This window comes from Tachypleus tridentatus, chromosome 10 (genome assembly GCF_004210375.1).
Source record: "Tachypleus tridentatus isolate NWPU-2018 chromosome 10, ASM421037v1, whole genome shotgun sequence".
NCBI classification, from domain to species: domain Eukaryota; kingdom Metazoa; phylum Arthropoda; class Merostomata; order Xiphosura; family Limulidae; genus Tachypleus; species Tachypleus tridentatus.
Window position 1 is genome coordinate 41391940 of NC_134834.1, and position 17824 is coordinate 41409763.

Consider the following 17824-nt stretch of genomic DNA (forward strand, 5'->3'; position numbering starts at 1 on the left):
ATAGCTCCTGAATACTACCATCCACCTCTGGTTTATTACAGGGGGGGGTATTCTTAAGTTAGAGATTATTACTGAAGCTGAGTGAATCACTCTTGAAAGTGCCAATATATTGCAACAAATATTGAAAAAATTAGCATACCTAAACACTGTTATAAAAACAAGGTAACTGCAAATGGTTTTTTTCCACAGTATTCTTATTCACTATTTATCATTTTTGTCAGCCATCTCTGATTTTGAGCCATAATATAATTAATCAGTGTTCTTTTTCATTAATAGCCCAGCTCTACTGACATGGCAATCATAAAATCCTAACCTTGATATACACATTACATTTAGAAAAATATTCTTCACAATCTTAACCTGGTTACTTTTTAATACACAGTATTTAACTTTTTTCTACTAATAGTGACAGTAAAAACATTAGAAAAATAACAGAGATTCTCATAAATTATAATTTTTTTCAGTTTGATCCTACTGGTTGCCATACTTGCAAAATAAAACTGTAATTTGGACTTTTGATGTATAATTACAGAATTAATTCTATCTTTAAAAAGCAATATATATTTAGTTATGTCTGTGGATTTTTGTTGTTTCAGCCTCTTACATCACAATAATCCACATCAATTATTTATTCTTTGATGATCAAACATAATGCAAAAATTGTAAAATACAGAACTTTAACACTTAATCAGACAGTATGTTTTGATCATACAACTTAAATTATTTTCAAAATGTAAAACAATTTAAATGGTCAAAAAATTTTAGTTCAGAAAATGCATTATTTTAATAATTATTATAAGTTGTTTAGACTGAAAATTCCTGTTGCATGTTAAAATTTAATCATGAAAGAAATTTTTGGTTTCATGTAATAATTTGTAATAATTCTAGAATGAAAAAAGTGTAATTTATATCTATTTCCTACTTTTTTACGGTTGTTATAATGTCAGTTAAACCAAACAACACATCCCTCAAAAAAAGAAGTTTGATAATTATCTGGAGGTTATAAAGATTTTATATGTTGAGTTTGACAGTTTTCTGATGAATATTATTATTTTGAATCTTAAAATAAATATTACTCAGAATGTTGGATAGCCAACATTCAAAAATAAAAAATGCACAAGCAAATAATTAAGTAACAAAATGTTACAACTTAATTAAAATTTATGATTACTTTCAGAAATATGGTTTGGATGGAATCTACCTACCCATATTAGAAGGGTTAAAAGGTGATAACTACCTGCAAGTACTGAGTTATTATACAACACTTTTCAAACTGATGATTGACATGTCATTTCCCTCAACTTAGAATAACATGACATCAATATAAACAGGAAAAACCATAATATAACTTGCTTAAAAATTATATGAAACAAGTAATCATCTTTTATTGTATATTCACATTATACATATATTTTTTGCACCAGTGATCCATATAAGATGTGTATCTGCATTATTTTAAGTTAGATATAGCACTGTATATACCAAATATGAAATAATATGGATATTCCAGTTCAATGGAAAACCAAAATGTGTGCATAATAAAACAAATAAACAGCCTGAAAGATCTCTTTACCATAAACTGATTGATAAATTATAGATAAATTAGCTGTAGTTCAAGATTACTGTTGAACAGAAAATTATGCTAGCTTAATTATGTTAATGATTACTAATAAGTGCCTACTTTACTGATTTTATGCTGTAATTGACTCAGGTAGTTATTAATAGAATATTCATACGTAAGTAAGAAACTCACATGGCTAGTAAATATAGTGGAGTGCCGTTAAGCTGCGGTATTTGGGGGGGGTCAACCTGCTTAACCTTTGTGACTGAAAAGCCGAAGTCACCAACAGCTCCGCCGAGGAGCCTCATCCGGGCCATTGAGTGATCATTATATTGGATTATCGAATTAAAAATAATACTTTAATTATTGATCACTTTTTCACGGATTTACTGCGAATTAACTTTAATGTATGGAGAGGTGTGATTCGGTAACAATGGCGGCCTCCATAAAGCTGACATAGAGAGCGGATAAGGTAGATTAACGGTCGATTTCTATTGTAATATATTTTAGTTATTTCCCAAATTAAAGTAAATTCTTTTTAAATATCCCCTTAAAGTTATAAAGCCAGGATTAAATTCGTAAGCCGCATTTTTACACGTTCTTAAATTAGCGGTGAGCCGCGATAATCCTCGCTCACAAGACTTGCTACAGCGGCTTAAGCGATTTCATGGTTTACTGGTCCGCGGCTTAATGGCGCTCCACTGTACAGCAAAACAGAGCCAAAACTTCAGTTGTTGGACAATATAAAAGCTCAAAACATGCCAGTTTTTTATCAATGAGTTTTCATTTTCAGGTTTAAAATACTCGTTAAGTGAATAGTTACTCTGAAGCACTACGATGTAGAATAAAACATTTTCAGTTATGTCACTTGGAATGAAAATCCATACCTGATCATCTCTATTTCTCACTTCTTCTGCAGTGAATGGTCGAATTCTTAAATAAACTTTCATTTTCTCAGCTCCTGCTTCAACAAACTCATCAAGAAGTTTTCTCTTTAATTTTGTATCATCTTCTTGAGAAATGACAGGAAGAGGATTCTCTTCAGGTGAAGGTACATAACCTTTAACCTGCTTATCACTTTCTTCTTCACAATCCATTCTTTACAAAGAATAAAAATCTTAAAAATGTATTTATGTGAAACTAAATATTATTCTAAACTTCTAAAATTAACACTACAGTTTTTTTTATTGGCAAAATTGCTTAGATGTGATGGATTCCATAATATGAAAGGTTTCTTTTTTTAACTTTTATTAATAACATCAAATCAATATACATTGCTAAGCCTCATGGACATTCACATACTAATTTGATTGGCTAGATTTCAGAGAAAAAAATAAATGCCTTAGTTTTATTAAGTTCAAAGGAAGAAGCTCCACTAAAGCATTCATGTTAAAAGTAACAAAAAAATTAAGATGATTTTCATAATTTCAATTCTCAAAATATTTTTGAATAATTCTATAAAATAAAGGTAGTATTTGTATGACAATTTAATATTAATATTATTAATTTAACCCTACAATTAACAGCTAAGGTCTGTATAAACTCCACAAGTTTTGGAAACTATTTATGTACAACTCTGCTTATGGGTTTATGACTTACTGTTACAAGTTCCTAATTAATGTGTCACACAAAAATGTATAAACAAAAACATCATTTATGCATTTAATCTCCAAAATACAATCAATATTAATTTCACTTATTACTTCTGTAGTCCACTATGTGATTTACATAGACAAAGAATGTTGCACTTCCTCACCATCTCAACAAAATATCTTGGAGGATCCATAGGAAAAAAGAGAAAATTTTGGTGCCCATTGACCCCACCCACCTACGAGAAGATGCACTACAATGTCAAGTGAGGACACTGCAGCAATGCCACGGATTCGATTGACCCAAGGGGGACCACCTCAAGGCTGCCCGTCTACAGGAATTCAAGGCCAAAGTGGTGTGTTAGGGTTGGACCCTTCAATCACCAGGACCCTCTCCTCCACTTCACAGGTCACCACACACGACAAACACATAGTTGGATGTTTAGTTCTCAGAGGAGGTAAACTGAAAGAAAAGAACCTTCCCTGGGAGGTTCCCTCACCACGTACAAGAATCCACATGGAGGGGAAGACTAAAGGTTAGTTTAACATTATTGGATACAGTAACATGAGTATAAATGCACCACCTCATTTTAGCTTCTGTATTGTCAGCTAAGCATGGCTGAAAGGTCAATACAATAGAAATAACAATATATAAATATATAATGTTATGAGATTTAAGCTAGTTTAATGGTTGTTGAGATCTGTACAAAGAATCACTAAAAATAAGTTTTCTTTCTTAAAAAAGATTTGATAACTATCTACACATTATAAAGATTTTGAATGTGAAATTTGAAAATCTTCTGATGCATAAAAGTATTTCTAATTTTAAAATGAAAATTACTTTGCACATTGGATAGATGACATGTGAAAAGTAAAGAAATAAGCCATGAGAAAAATACTTAACAAACCCTAAGACTTATTCAAAGAAAAAAAATCAATATTTTGTGTATGAAAGCATTGTACTATTTACTGTTAATCTACTAACTTTTGTTAACATAGTTCACTAATTTAAAAGTTATAGCATGAAAACTATAACAAGCATAAACATGTTACAAGGTTAGTACAATGGACTGAGTTGGTGTTCAAAGAGTCATCGTGGAAACTCTAAGACAAACTTGAAGAGCCTCAAGGCATGAGAACAATCCTTTTGACTATGAAAGTGCATAACATGAAGTAAAGCCATGTTACATGTTGTAGCACATGCACAAAATGACATTAAATACAGTTTGTTTTTAAAAGCAAAGCCATATGGTTATCTGCTGTGTAAACTTTGGAGAATTTGAGTTTATGTTGTAAGTCCCAAAACTTGTAGTTGCTGTATTAACAATTTTTACAATGAAAACAGAAATACAGTTATTTTAATTTGTGTAAAGTTTTCCTCAGCTGGTAAATAAATTGACTAATCTTTATAAAGAAAAATTTAAGAAATATCAAACCAGTGTTCTTTCAAAACATATTCCACAATCAATAAAACTTTTCTTGATGCTAATAAATCATTGTTTGTCTACCTTATACAAGTAATGTTACAGACAAACATTAATTGTCAAAACATTAAAACTTTTAATTACTATTAATTATAGAGTAGCAAACTATTGATATGGATTTTGGCCAGTGCAGTCTTTTTAGTAGTGAGTTCTACTTCTGGTTCTGGCTGGAGTTCAAGATTTTAAAACATCCCACCTCAGTCAATTCACTATTATATACCACTCTAATATTCTAAATGTTGGAATTCATTCAAAAAAGTGCATAATACAATTTACTTTTAAAATACTTTAGATTTAATTTTTCAACATTTGAAAATTGAATAGAAAAATTTTAAATTAGCATTGTATGATGATACCAGCAATAAGTTTATTTTAAGGAAATCTCAAATTATATAAATTTTAAACCAAGATAAACTATAAACTATATGGTATAAACTCACAGCTGATTTTTAATATAGATAATATACAGCCCATCCCATTACAAAACAATTCTGAAATGTGCAAGAAACTTGCAGCACGATGGCAGGCTACCAAACTGTGAACCTTATTTTACTAAAATCTTAAAATTCTAATCTGTATTTATTAACACAAAATATTAACAGGATTTTAAAAAATATTTAAAATGTTGATAAAGGTTCTTTTCAATTTCAGCAGTACAAAGATCAAAGGTTTAAGAAATCAACAGTCATTGTTATTGTCTTTAAAATTAATGTTACTGCTGATAATATACACCAAAGTCTGATTAAACTGTAATATGCTTCTGCATAATATTTACTTTTATATAAAAACAGATACACAATGATTTATAAACACAAAGGGTTTTACTGATGGAAGAACATACTTCATGTTTTGACACAGCAAGGTCTGTCTTCATCTGTGTCAAAACATAGAATGTTTCACCATTAATAAAACTTTCTCATACTTGTGGATTGTTGTTGGCCTACCTCATGATAAGAAACCCATCTGAAGTAAAAATGTATTCTCAAGACGGCTGACATGGTTAACTTAAAGATGACCTCAGAAGGTCAAAACGTTGTTCTGTACTTTATTTTAATTAAAGTGCTAGTAATCATACCAGCAGTCTTGAGAATACATGTTGGCCTATCTATTTTTATATTAGTATGATGTGCTTCCATACTGTTACCTACTTCTCATTTATGTGTTTATTTACCTTTGTACTTGAAGGTTTTAACATTTTACATAAAGTAGCAATGTTAATTAACAGACTAAAGAGAAGGAAGCTAGTCAATATGAATCACTGTCAGCTTGTGGGAAACTAATTGATTAATGGAATTTGACTGCTACTTTTATAATGCATCCACGGAAGATCAGGGTTTTTATATGTATTCCTGTAGGTAAAGAAATTTCTTTACACAAGTCCCATTTCATTAAATTTTATCTTACTGGATAGAAATTACACATGGAAGAAATATAGTCATCCTAACCTATATAGGCTGAAATCTGTTTCTTCCAAAACTGACTTTCAATACAAGAACCTGAACTACAATTGTAATCATATTGTTTTTTTTTATAATCATCAAAAATTAAAATGCACCATCATTCTATTTGTTATTTTTCATTTCTTGTATATCATCTACTACTTTATTTTCCTTGCATTTTACCACTGCACTCTAACATGGAGAACCAAGGCAACAATAAACTAAGAGTATATTCATGCACCATGGTCATGTAGCATGCAAGATACAAATTCAACCCCAATCTTCCACTTTCAACAACTGCATCAAAGTGTGGCTCATTTGACTCTAGTCATACTAGATTATGCCAAGAATTCTTTAATAATAAATTTTCAATTATCTGTTACACTACAATTAAATACATCATGGTCTATTTCTTACACTCAAAATAAATTAACTAGAACTATATAAAATAATAAACTCTTCCAACCCTTTGCTTTTGGTAATTTAATGAAACAAACAGCAAGCTATATACTTGATGTCTAAGCTTTTGTTAGAAAAGAGGTGTAACAAAGGGTAGATTTAAATCTTTGATAATACTATTATACATAATTTACTCATTATATCATTTCCATTTTGTATCCAAAAATTATTTTATACATAATACACGTAAATTAAACAAAATACTTGCACAGTTTAAAAGTAAATCCATGATTTACTGAACAGTAATTATGTTTTTATATTTTATTTTCAAATATAAAAAACAATTATGTTGCATATACATTTGATGCTAATTCAGATATTCATTATAAACATAATAAAGAGCAAAATACAATAGAGCAAAATTAGCTGTAACAGCTCAATTAGAAAATAAATTTGGATTTCAAATTATAGCAAAAATTAGAAATTATGATTAGTTATTTTTCCTTACTTTTTTAATTAATTGAACATATGTTTTGGTGAGGATGAATGCAATTTCACCAGTTTCGTTTTTGTTTTTTTTCAAAATTAAAATTATTGGCATTAGGTTATATATATATATATCTATGGACAACAAAAAAACCCATTGATCCAGGCTGTCCTATCTACAAAATTAACTTTAAAAGAAAATACTCAAAGCCAGCCCTCATCAATATCATTCAAATATTCAAGCTTTCCTCTCAAACACCTTTAAATTAACTGTATCTACCATATTTGAATGTAATGCATTGCAAAGGCCAACCAAACTATCCTGCAAGTGTTAGGAAAAAGACAATCTTAGCTAACAATGACCCCTACAGGCAAAAATTGTCCTCAATAATTTAGATCTTTTATTTTTGTTGTTCATATGAGTATTTTCACCATTATATTATACGAAAAAAAGATAGTACATAAAATCCTACAACAATCTCAAACACTGAATGACAATGATCTAAGGTCAAAATGTTGTTCTCTCATCTATGTAAAACATTTTCTCAACCCAAACGAGTCATTTTTACATATATAATCTTAAACACCTGAATCAGAACTATTTTATTGTTCTTTCTCATGAGAAAATAGTTTCACTTTAATGATGACGAGAAACCCATTTGAAGTAAAAGTGCATCTCAGGACAGCTAGTATGAGTATTAACACTTTTACCAAAGTAAAGCAGAGAACAATGTTTTGACCTGTATCTCAGAATGGCTGGTATAGGTATTAACACTCACTGACAAGTAGAGAATAACTGTTAATACCTATGTTTTGACCTCAGGTCATCTTCAGATGTATGAAGGTCGAAATATTGTTCTCCGCTTTATTTTGGTAAAATTGTTAATACCCATACCAACCATCCTAAGATACAGTTTCACTTACAGGCATCTCTATATAATCTGGTATGATGACCTTTCCTGAGAAATTTTCACCAGATTCTTAGTGTTACTAATATTGTGATAACACCACTATCCTCTGTTTTCCAACAAATCAATGTACTTCCTAACTCTAACTCTAGGATAGGAAGTCCAAGATTGAATAAAATAGTTTAAATTTTAACTTAAAACTCCAAATGTGGCCTCACCAATGTTCTATAAAATGCCAATATTACATGTTTACATTTATCCAGTATTTCTGAAAAAACAATATAAAACCCTATTTCCTTTGCTACCTAGCAGTAACACTGTCAGCAATTATGTTAGTATTTCTATCACAATAAAATTTTAAACAATCGCATTTAACGAACTGAATAAAATTAAGTAAATCGTAACATTAGCATTGTATACTTAGAGCGTAAGTTACCATAGGCCTAAGACCTAGTTTTAAATGGTGAATATTTGCTATATAACATCTGTTGCATCAAATTTTAAATATAAATAACTTATTTTACATCGTGAAAAACAAAAAATTACATTTTTCTTGATCTTTTACCTTTGTTAATAGGAAAATGTCAATAATCCTTGATACACAATACGACAACAACGTTCTCCTATAACAGCCACTAATATAAAACAACTGTTTGTATTTGTCTAGTTTGAATCTGCCCAATCACCATGTAATACTACGTTGCCCCCTAGTAATGTAAAAGTTATAGTTTGTTAGTTCAATAAGGTAGCGACCCATAAAAAAAACAAAAAAAAAAACATGGGAGTTATATACACTGCTAGCCAAAATCTTAAGGCCAATGAACATGAAAAAAAAAATATGCATTTTGCTTTGTTAGACTCAACCACTTATTTGAGTAGAGCTTCGAAAGATGAAAATAAGAAAAGGGAAAAACAAAACAAAACTTTTTTAGCATTTAATAGGAAAAATATGAACACCAAGAGATGGTGGCATTTCTTCAAATGTCTTTTATTTACACAAAGCACTATTTATTTGTGCTATTATTATGTTATAAATCAATATATATTGAAATGTAACATAGCAGCCTCAGTGGATATGCTGAATTTCTATATATGCCTTTTAGGTGTAGTTGTAAAAAAGTCTAGTGAAGATTATGGACTGTTATTTGTTGACTTCTCACCATTCAACTAGATTAGGTGCATGATTTTTAAAAAGAATTTGGTTGGACTATTTGTAGCTCGAAATGCAAATGGTCACAACTTTACCTTTAAGTTGTGTTTTTTTTATTTATGTGGAAATTGTAATGCTGTAGATTATATATTTACTGAAACCAGCTTTTCTAAGCTGTTTTAATTAATCAGCTACCATCTTGTATCTAAAGGATATATTTTGTACTGAAACTCTACATCACAGTTTTAGTACTATTAAATCTCGTAATCCACAAATCGTCATAACTTAAGATATTCAAACGCCACTCATACGATGTAGTGCATACACTGTGTCCTACAATACCACCCAACAGTTCTGAAAAAAAGTATCACAACATTATTTCATCTAACTTTTCAGACTCCTCGCTATCATCTTCAGTCATGCAAATTATTGATGCACTAGGCGTTACAACTACTAGCACCAGTCTTATCTTCTTACTAATGAAGTGGAAATCACTCTGGGTGATGTATATACAGATATACTCTTGCAAAGTAAATATCAATTGATAGCTAGAAATATAGGAACTGTCATTTTCTTTCATCAGGTGGTTGGTCTAATGATTACACTAGGTCTAAGATTAAGTTTCCAGCAATATTATGTGTGGGGGCATCATTGTTGGTTCTGTGGAGTGTCAGAGCTGAGTCTCATCTTATCTTACGCACCACGAACAATCATATAAGTATTCACAGCTTTTTATCTTCACCTTCAGGGCTGAAGTGGGATAACACAATAATTTAAAGTTCATCCAACTCACTACTTCCTCTTTTGACTCTCGATTACACTAGTTCACTGGTCGCGTATGGATACAGCTAAACAATGTGTACTGCATGTTCTTATGTATATATTTACTGTTCTAACTTGTAAAGTAATAGGCTGGCTCATTGCAATAAAATCCTTTGCAGATAAGGCCAAGATATTTTCATATTTTTTGGCAATACAAATGCTACACCTGGCTTTCACTTTCGAACATTTCTCCTTTATTATCTCACAATTGCTCTCTTATGACGGATGATGACCATTCTTAGCTGTTGATGCAAAAATTAATGTAACTTATTAGTGAAGACTACAATCACAGTATGTATGTGAAAACGTAGGATGCTGCTTTAGATAGAATACCATACTTCATGTAACAAAAATTCTTGCTCCCTATGCTTTGGTTGCTCCTATCTAGACTATCCAGTGTTTTACCAGAAAAGCAGTCACAGTTGATATTTGACCAATAGATAATCTTTAGGTCATGATGCCCACGAGTATATATAGGTGACATTTTTTAAGCTCTCGTAACTGACATCAATATCCAAAGCTATTCTTTGTCCAAGAAAACCAACAATACTTTACTCTTTATAGATGAACTTTTATCTAGGTTGTACATACTATACAGTGTTAACGCCAGTATTGAACATCTTGACACATATACAGACAGAAGAATTACCATTTACCTGTTCGAATTAAAGACCTAGGTGATAATATGTGACTGAATCATACTCTTAAAACATTGCTTTTCAGACTGATATAATTTATTTATGGTTTTAAAAGTTTATCAACTATTTAAGTTATGCATCGTCCCCTCAACTACAATTGCTGAAAGTGTTTCCAAAGATTATTTGTTTATTTGTTTTTGAATTTCATGCAAAGATACACGAGGGTTATCTGCGCTATTTTTAGAGCATTACAGTACTCAGATGCCGTGGAATATTTAAATATTTACCCATACTTCAGCCTAAATAAAATATATTAGTCATAAATAAACAGGAAACACCTCAAAGTGATCGCACTGTTTGAAAATATTCACCACAAACTATATGCGCATAAAGAAAATTTGAAAATATGTTTAGTTTTATACAAATATATAATAGAGATCGAAGAAACTCTATAAGAAGTGAAGTGTAAAACACTGTGATTAATGTTTTCACTTTTGTTCATTAGTCACATGATCACCACGTGAGAAAAATAAGTATTTCATTCATTTACACAAAACGGACAAACAAACAGAAATTCATTTTCACTATTTTTCAAATTTCTTGTGATAAAAGACAATATAATGCACATCTTTTCTTTCACATTTTGTACATTCAGTGTGTTTACAATCTATATGAATTATGTCCTGTATACTAAGTTTTCTGTTTTCGATCTAAAACATATATTCGTCGTTTAAACATAACATATTAAGATATATACATAGTCTGACTTCTTAAAGATGTAATCATTTAGACACGTAAAGAAATGACAGCATGATGACATATGTTATTCACAGATAACATTCTTTCCTCTATGCAGTAAAACTGCATCAGTCTTATTATTAGTGGTGGTTTGGTTTGTTTTGATTTCGCGCAAAGCTACACGAGAGCTACCTGCGCTAGCCGTCCCTAATTTAGAAGTGTTAGACTAGTGGGAAGGCAGCTAGTCATCATCACCCACCGCCAACTTTTTGGGCTACTCTTTTGCCAATGAATAGTTGAATTGACCGTGATATTATAATGCCCCCACGGCTGAAAGGGCGAGCATGTTTGGTGTGACGGAGATTCAAACCCGCAACCCTCGGATTACGAGTTGAGTGCTTTAATCACTAAGTCAATAAGCAGACAAAAAGCCCTCCAAAAATTTAATGAAAGTAAAAATTTTAAGTTCAATTATTTGTTTTTCAGGTTAGCTGCATCCTGAGGTGGAAAGCAGGGCTGATGCAAGCATACAAAAAAAAGAAGCCAACCCTGACAGGAAGCACCAATCCCTGAAATCACCCACACGTAGATTGATACCACCATCTTTGAGCAGGTCTCCTTGATGTGGTCCCTGTCACTTAACATCCCATTGTCTGGCCTGATGATCCAGCAAATGCTATGAAATAACTCGATTGCAAAGCATCAGGAGATTGGTTGCCAAGTTCAAGAGCTGACACATTATCTAGGGCAACAAGATCTGTGAAAAGATGCCCACAGTGAATTAGGAGACCATTGATAACTGGCATGATTGCCTCCCTACCATTCTGGAATTATAAGACTCTTGAGACATTTTCAACATGGAAGACACTGATGTCTTGTGTTGTGTCCTGTCTGACAAGATTCTAGCTATCAAGTGGAGTGATGTATATGTTGGAAAGAAAATCAAGGAGCATCTGATGACAGCCCTATGTGTCAACCAGCTTGGCATGTTCAAGAAATCCCTGGTCATTAATAAGTCCCTCCACACCTGCTGTATCTGGAACTTGGAAACAGGCAAGTTCTCTGTTATTTGGCATGCCAATATGAATGTCTGGGTGATTGCCACTACCCTGTTTGAGGATTGGTTCATGGACTTAAACATTCAAGGCCATCAAGTCATCCTCCTGTGGGACAATGCCCTATCTCATCCTCATGACCTGCAGCTCAGCAATGTCAAGCATATCTACTTGCCTGCTAATGCCACCAGTCATTTGACCAGGACACCATACAGGCTATGAAGCTGCTGTACCACTACTGCTTCCTGCAACACTTCATCACCAAGGCATAACTGACCCTGACCTCCAGGCCATCTGCAAGTCCACTGATATGCACCCCACTGTGAACTGGCTCCTGCCAGTGATGTCAAAGCAACCATGGTGCAGAAGTACTTCAAGAGGACAGGCATCCCCCTCCTCATGGATCCCATGGCAGATGATATCCCTCTGGCAGAGCTCCTCTGTCAGATCACCTATGTTTTGAACCATTCAGAGCCCACTGCAGCACCCATTGAACCAGATTCTGCTGACAAAAATGAGGCCAACATGTTCTCTCTATGCAGCTTGCAGACAGAGAGGCCCAGGATATGTTGGTTGCCATTAGGGGTTATTTTCTGCAGAAGAATTATAGTCAGACCCTTGACTTCCTAATGGTCACCCAGCACAGCTTTGGCAGACATGTGCAAAAGAAATATGATTTGAATGGTGATAAGACATTTTGTGATTGTGAATGTGTTTGTGATTATGAATTGTGAAAGGATACAGTGTACTATATTTATAAACTGAAAAAGGACACATTTTTATTTGTGATTATGAACTTCCAGAATGATTTGTGATGATAAACACTATTCAAAGTCCCATGTGGATGTTTGCTGCAGGCTATATATTTAATGCTTACTGTTGTGGTTGGCATAATAGTTATATATTGTTGAAATAATATTTACTGCAATGTTTTGTGTTTTATATGCTTAATAATTTTTTTTTAAATGTATATCTTTTACTTCATAAAATCATCAATTTTGTTTACTTTACAGCAGCAGCCAGGACCAATTGGCATGTAAACATTTTAAAAGAAATTTAACCCCTTCAAACAGATGACTGAAATCTGAAAAATTTGTTTCTCAAACGTCTACTGCTTCATGACATTTGAGTCATTAGTCTAACAACTTTGATTACAATTGGAAAAGGCAGGAAAGTGCATGCTAAATTCTAATGATGTAACATTTTATTAAATTTTTGCCTATTCAATATGATAAAGCTTTCTTTCAATTGAAATTATTGTGTTTAGACTGACAATCCTTACTTCTGCTCTTTCTCTAATACCTTAATGAATGCCAGTCAGTGAAACTAGCAACTATAAATCATGTGATGGCCACTTCTTCACTTCTTGTCGTTTATACAACTAATATTGACAGAAATGGCAGAAAGTTGTTGCTCCTTGATTTGAGTATCATTATCATCAAGTTTCACCGCATGTGCACATAAACAACAGTGCCATGCCTTGGCCTCAAATACTGTTTGGTGCAAGGAAAAGTTATGAAACTTATTATTGTCCTAAACTTTACATTTATTTGTTAATCAAAAATATAGTATAAAATTTTACTTTTCAGACAAGAAATGCATAGATGTAAAGATGTTATTACAACATTCCAAATCAAACAGGAATATAGAAAGGTGAGTATTAAGGGCGAGTTATAGCGGGTACTTACTGTTCTTCTGAAGCCTCAGTCTGACCCCATGCAATGACACTCAATAATATGACCACCCGGCTGTGCAACCATTAATGAACACAAAATAAACGAAAAAATAACAAAAAAAAATTATATTTCACCTTTAGCAAAACACATCAGTGAAACTAAACATACAATTCAGTGGGAAAAGACCTGTTATTTTAGCACAACTTGGAAATTTAATTAGTATGAATGTATGTGAATCTATTGAGATAATAAAATATAAGAAAGTAAGGATGATGGAAATGTAAGTAGATAACATGAAATTATTTAATACAGAAATTTGTCTTCTGGTAATTGTATAAACAAAGGTTATATTTTGCAAAACATTACAGTCCTGAGGATGATGCATTGACGTTGATTGAAATATGCAAAGTGTAAGAGACTGTTTTTCAGTCTCTTCTGTTTTTTTTTACTGATTTTAATCTTATAGTAACTTACTCATCGTTTATTGTACTTTTGTGAATGCAAACTTAACTTTTAGACTTATGTATTAAATAATTAGTTTTTAAAAACCTTTTAATAGTTGGCTTGAAATTAGTGTATGTCCCTTCAGCAGCTGTCTGGAGAGGTCAAAGTCAAGTTAGTTAACAAAAGAGTAGCTACTGGAAAAAAGTGTGTCACAGTGCTGAAATGAAGTACTTTATCTTTATATATATGTTTTTTTTTGCTAAAAGTCGTTTTAATTTGCTCTTTCTACTTGAGGTCTTCATTCCCTGCATTTCTTTTTACCCTTATGTAGCTCTAATAAACAGGTGGGTATTAATAAGTGCCTTCACAATGCACAAATGCTGCTTGCTTCAATCTATAAATATTGACTGTTTGTAAAGCATGGACTATCATCTTTTCCTCATGAGCATCTCCTCTTTTACTGTCATTTTGTGAATAATCATGGTTCAGCTAGGTGAGTGTTGCTTTTGCCCTACTCTATCCAGGTTTTAACTCAATCTTCCTTGTTGGCCAGTTTTTCTAAATAGTCTGTACTGAATGGTGAACCTGGTCTTTGCTCTTAAGCAAATAAGCATTTATTCTAACTTGTTTGTTCATAACTAGCAAGGTTTGAAAGCAGGTTACTTTCCATAGAAATATATATACATATATATTTTTTTAGTAAAACCATAACATTGGTTATAGTCTGACAATTCCCTCAAATAAAGGTTCACTGAAGTTTCGATGGCTCAATATAAGCATACACGTCCTAAGGCTTTCATGAGGTGTGTGGATTCCACTTTTTTACCACACTTATATCTAAACAACTAATTCCTCCTTCACCTTCTGTTTGTTATTCAAGGGTTAAATGTGTGAAGGGTACTGCTGAGTGATGGATTACTGAAAAATCAGGTAAAACAATATTCTAGGAATGTTGTCCATCTTTCATAAATTTGTACCAAAGTATGCAAGACATGCTTATGATTACTTTTGCCCTGGTGACATTATTATTATTGTTTCTTGCTTTGATTAGGAGTCAACCTTCACAGTTTATATATTTTTGGTCTTCAGGTTAGCCATCTCATGTTTAATACCAACATATGAAATGTATTGTTGCTGGCTGTCTTAAGATGAATCTGTTACCCAGCTCAAGTCAGTGTCAAGGTAACTGCTGTTATGAGCATGATACTAACCTCTCATTCCAGTTAGATGAGTCAGTTGATGGATTAAAGTCCTCAGTAGTTAAAAGTGCTCTACATCTGAGTCACAGAGAAGCTGCATTATCTTTTAAAATTTACTCTTTGGCAAAATACCAAAAATGTAAGGTTTCATACTTATTCACTCTGTATTCTAAGCAACTAAATTCAAATACCTGTAATGTAGAGGTAAATATTATAATTCATATTGAGAATTAAATTTTCTACATTTAGTGTTCCACTTGAATTATTGAGAAAATAAACTACATTAACACATTGTTTTTCCCTTTTTGTGTGTGCTTTTATGAAAATTCAGATAAAAATAAGAAATAATTATTTTTTGATGTGTTGTTGCTAGAAACTTTAGTGGTTGCAATAACATAAAGATAACTAAAAAGATATATTTAATGGTTAAACTAATAAAGATTGCCATACTTAGTTCTGATTGCCTTAAAAATATAATGCAAAACTGTGAATAGTACACTTCTTGACAGAAAAGTTCAGTAACAACTAAAAAATAATTTAAAGAGACAAACTGAAGACAAACAGAATTACATTTTTTATAAAATTTTACTTTTGTTATATCTTCTACTAACAATTAACTAAATGGGAACCAGCTGAACTCAGTCTGTATTTATCAGAAATGAGGCTACATTTGAAATAAAAGTTCAGACATGGTTATGATTGGGACTCAAGTAGAAGTTACTAATTATTTGGTAAGATTTATTCAACTTAAAATAATGTGAAATATACATTTAATTGCAGTAAAACAGGAAGAGAATCAATCAGATATGAATACTTCTAATTTAAGTGATATATGTAGTAATTAAGGTGTGAATGTCAGATTCATTGGACTCAAACGTCCAAGTGGTGTATTGTTGGCCTGAAACTGTAAATGAGGTCCTCTTGATACAGAACCATTGTCTTCCACCTAGACATATAAAACACATATTAAAACGACTAAAATTAAATGTTCTTAAAAATTATGTTTAAAATAAGAATAAAATTTCCACAGACAGTCAAAAATGAGAAGTGTGTATTCATTTGTTGAAACAATTACAATAGAAAATAATTTAATTTTATACAAAATTACTGGTAATAGAAGTTGAGTAATAAAAACATATTACATTAATTCTAGTCTCCACACATACAATATAAAAGTTATATATGGTCCAAACATTGATGTTGTTTTCCATCCATTGTAATCTAGCATCTTGGATGGCCTTCTCTTATTGTAAACCTTAATTATTTTGCCATTCTAACATAATTGCAATACAGTTAGAAGCATATCCTTAAGTAATCCTAAAGGCATTCATTTTACTTCTGTGTATTTTTTATTTATAAAGTTTTAGCTGAATCTTAATTATAGCTTTTTTGGATGTTTTAGTCAAGTTTTTTAGAATTTATATTAGAAATTATTATCACTATGTTGATTAAAGTGGTTTTTGGTATAATCACAGTTTCTTGATGTATAAATGTAAACTTGTTTTAAAGCCTATTATCATCCCAAGTTCACAATAGCTAGTGTAGTAATGATAATTTTAATTTACTATGCTGTGGCTTTGGTGATCTGTTAGTTTGCAGTTTATGATTAAAATAGTGTAATACCAAATATTTATTATGTGTTGTGATGACAATTAGAAGAAATTATTATAATAATGTAAGCAGCTTGGATTGCACTGGGCAAAACTGCTGAAAAGGAGCAGTAAATACTACTTTCTGAAAAAAATAATAATTAGAGACAGCTGATCAACTACAAACTATATAATGAAGATAAATAACAAATTATTTAAGATCTTATTTTTTTTTCACTTTCCATCCAGGAAAGCACTATTCAGTAATTAAAAATGTTACATCTTTTCAATTTATGCATTAACCCATAAATTGAGGATCAATGATAAACAAATAAAACATGAGGCTGATAACTGAAGACCACTGACTGATCATGGATATATTTCACTAGCGTCCTATGAAGCAAGTGGACCAGTATGAAACAGCTGCCTTTTGCAATTTTAGTATATGAAAAAATCCAGCCATTATCTTCAACAAACTGATAAATTTGTTAAAATGAACATTGCTCTGGAAGTACACAAAAGCACATAATCTAGTACTAGACACTATATAACTTACAGCTTGATTAATAAGGAAAAATATTTCCTCAAGACAGAAACTTGGGTGGACCCATCTACCATTATGGTACAGATGTTAACTTGCTACAAAA

The 17824-nt window shown here is 31.7% G+C and overlaps 2 protein-coding genes across 7 annotated transcripts in view; both read right to left on the bottom strand.

Moving 5' to 3' along the window:
- The window catches only part of LOC143229132 (uncharacterized), a 132654-nt gene extending 123962 nt beyond the window's left edge, over positions 1 to 8692 (bottom strand). For 3 of the 4 annotated variants that reach the window (XM_076461001.1, XM_076461002.1, XM_076461004.1), the window contains exons 1-2: positions 8432 to 8692; positions 2449 to 2659 (exon numbers count right to left, since the gene is read on the bottom strand). In XM_076461001.1, the coding sequence (XP_076317116.1) occupies positions 2449 to 2658 (210 nt within the window). In that variant the 5' untranslated portion in view covers position 2659; positions 8432 to 8692. The remainder of the gene's footprint in view (positions 1 to 2448; positions 2660 to 8431) is intronic. The other variant, XM_076461003.1, reaches the window with a different exon arrangement.
- A 7589-nt stretch (positions 8693 to 16281) lies between these two features.
- Cdc23 (cell division cycle protein 23) overlaps positions 16282 to 17824 on the bottom strand; it is a 115200-nt gene continuing 113657 nt past the window's right edge. For all 3 annotated transcript variants that reach the window (XM_076461006.1, XM_076461007.1, XM_076461005.1), the window contains one exon: positions 16282 to 16534. In XM_076461006.1, the coding sequence (XP_076317121.1) occupies positions 16459 to 16534 (76 nt within the window). In that variant the 3' untranslated portion in view covers positions 16282 to 16458. The remainder of the gene's footprint in view (positions 16535 to 17824) is intronic.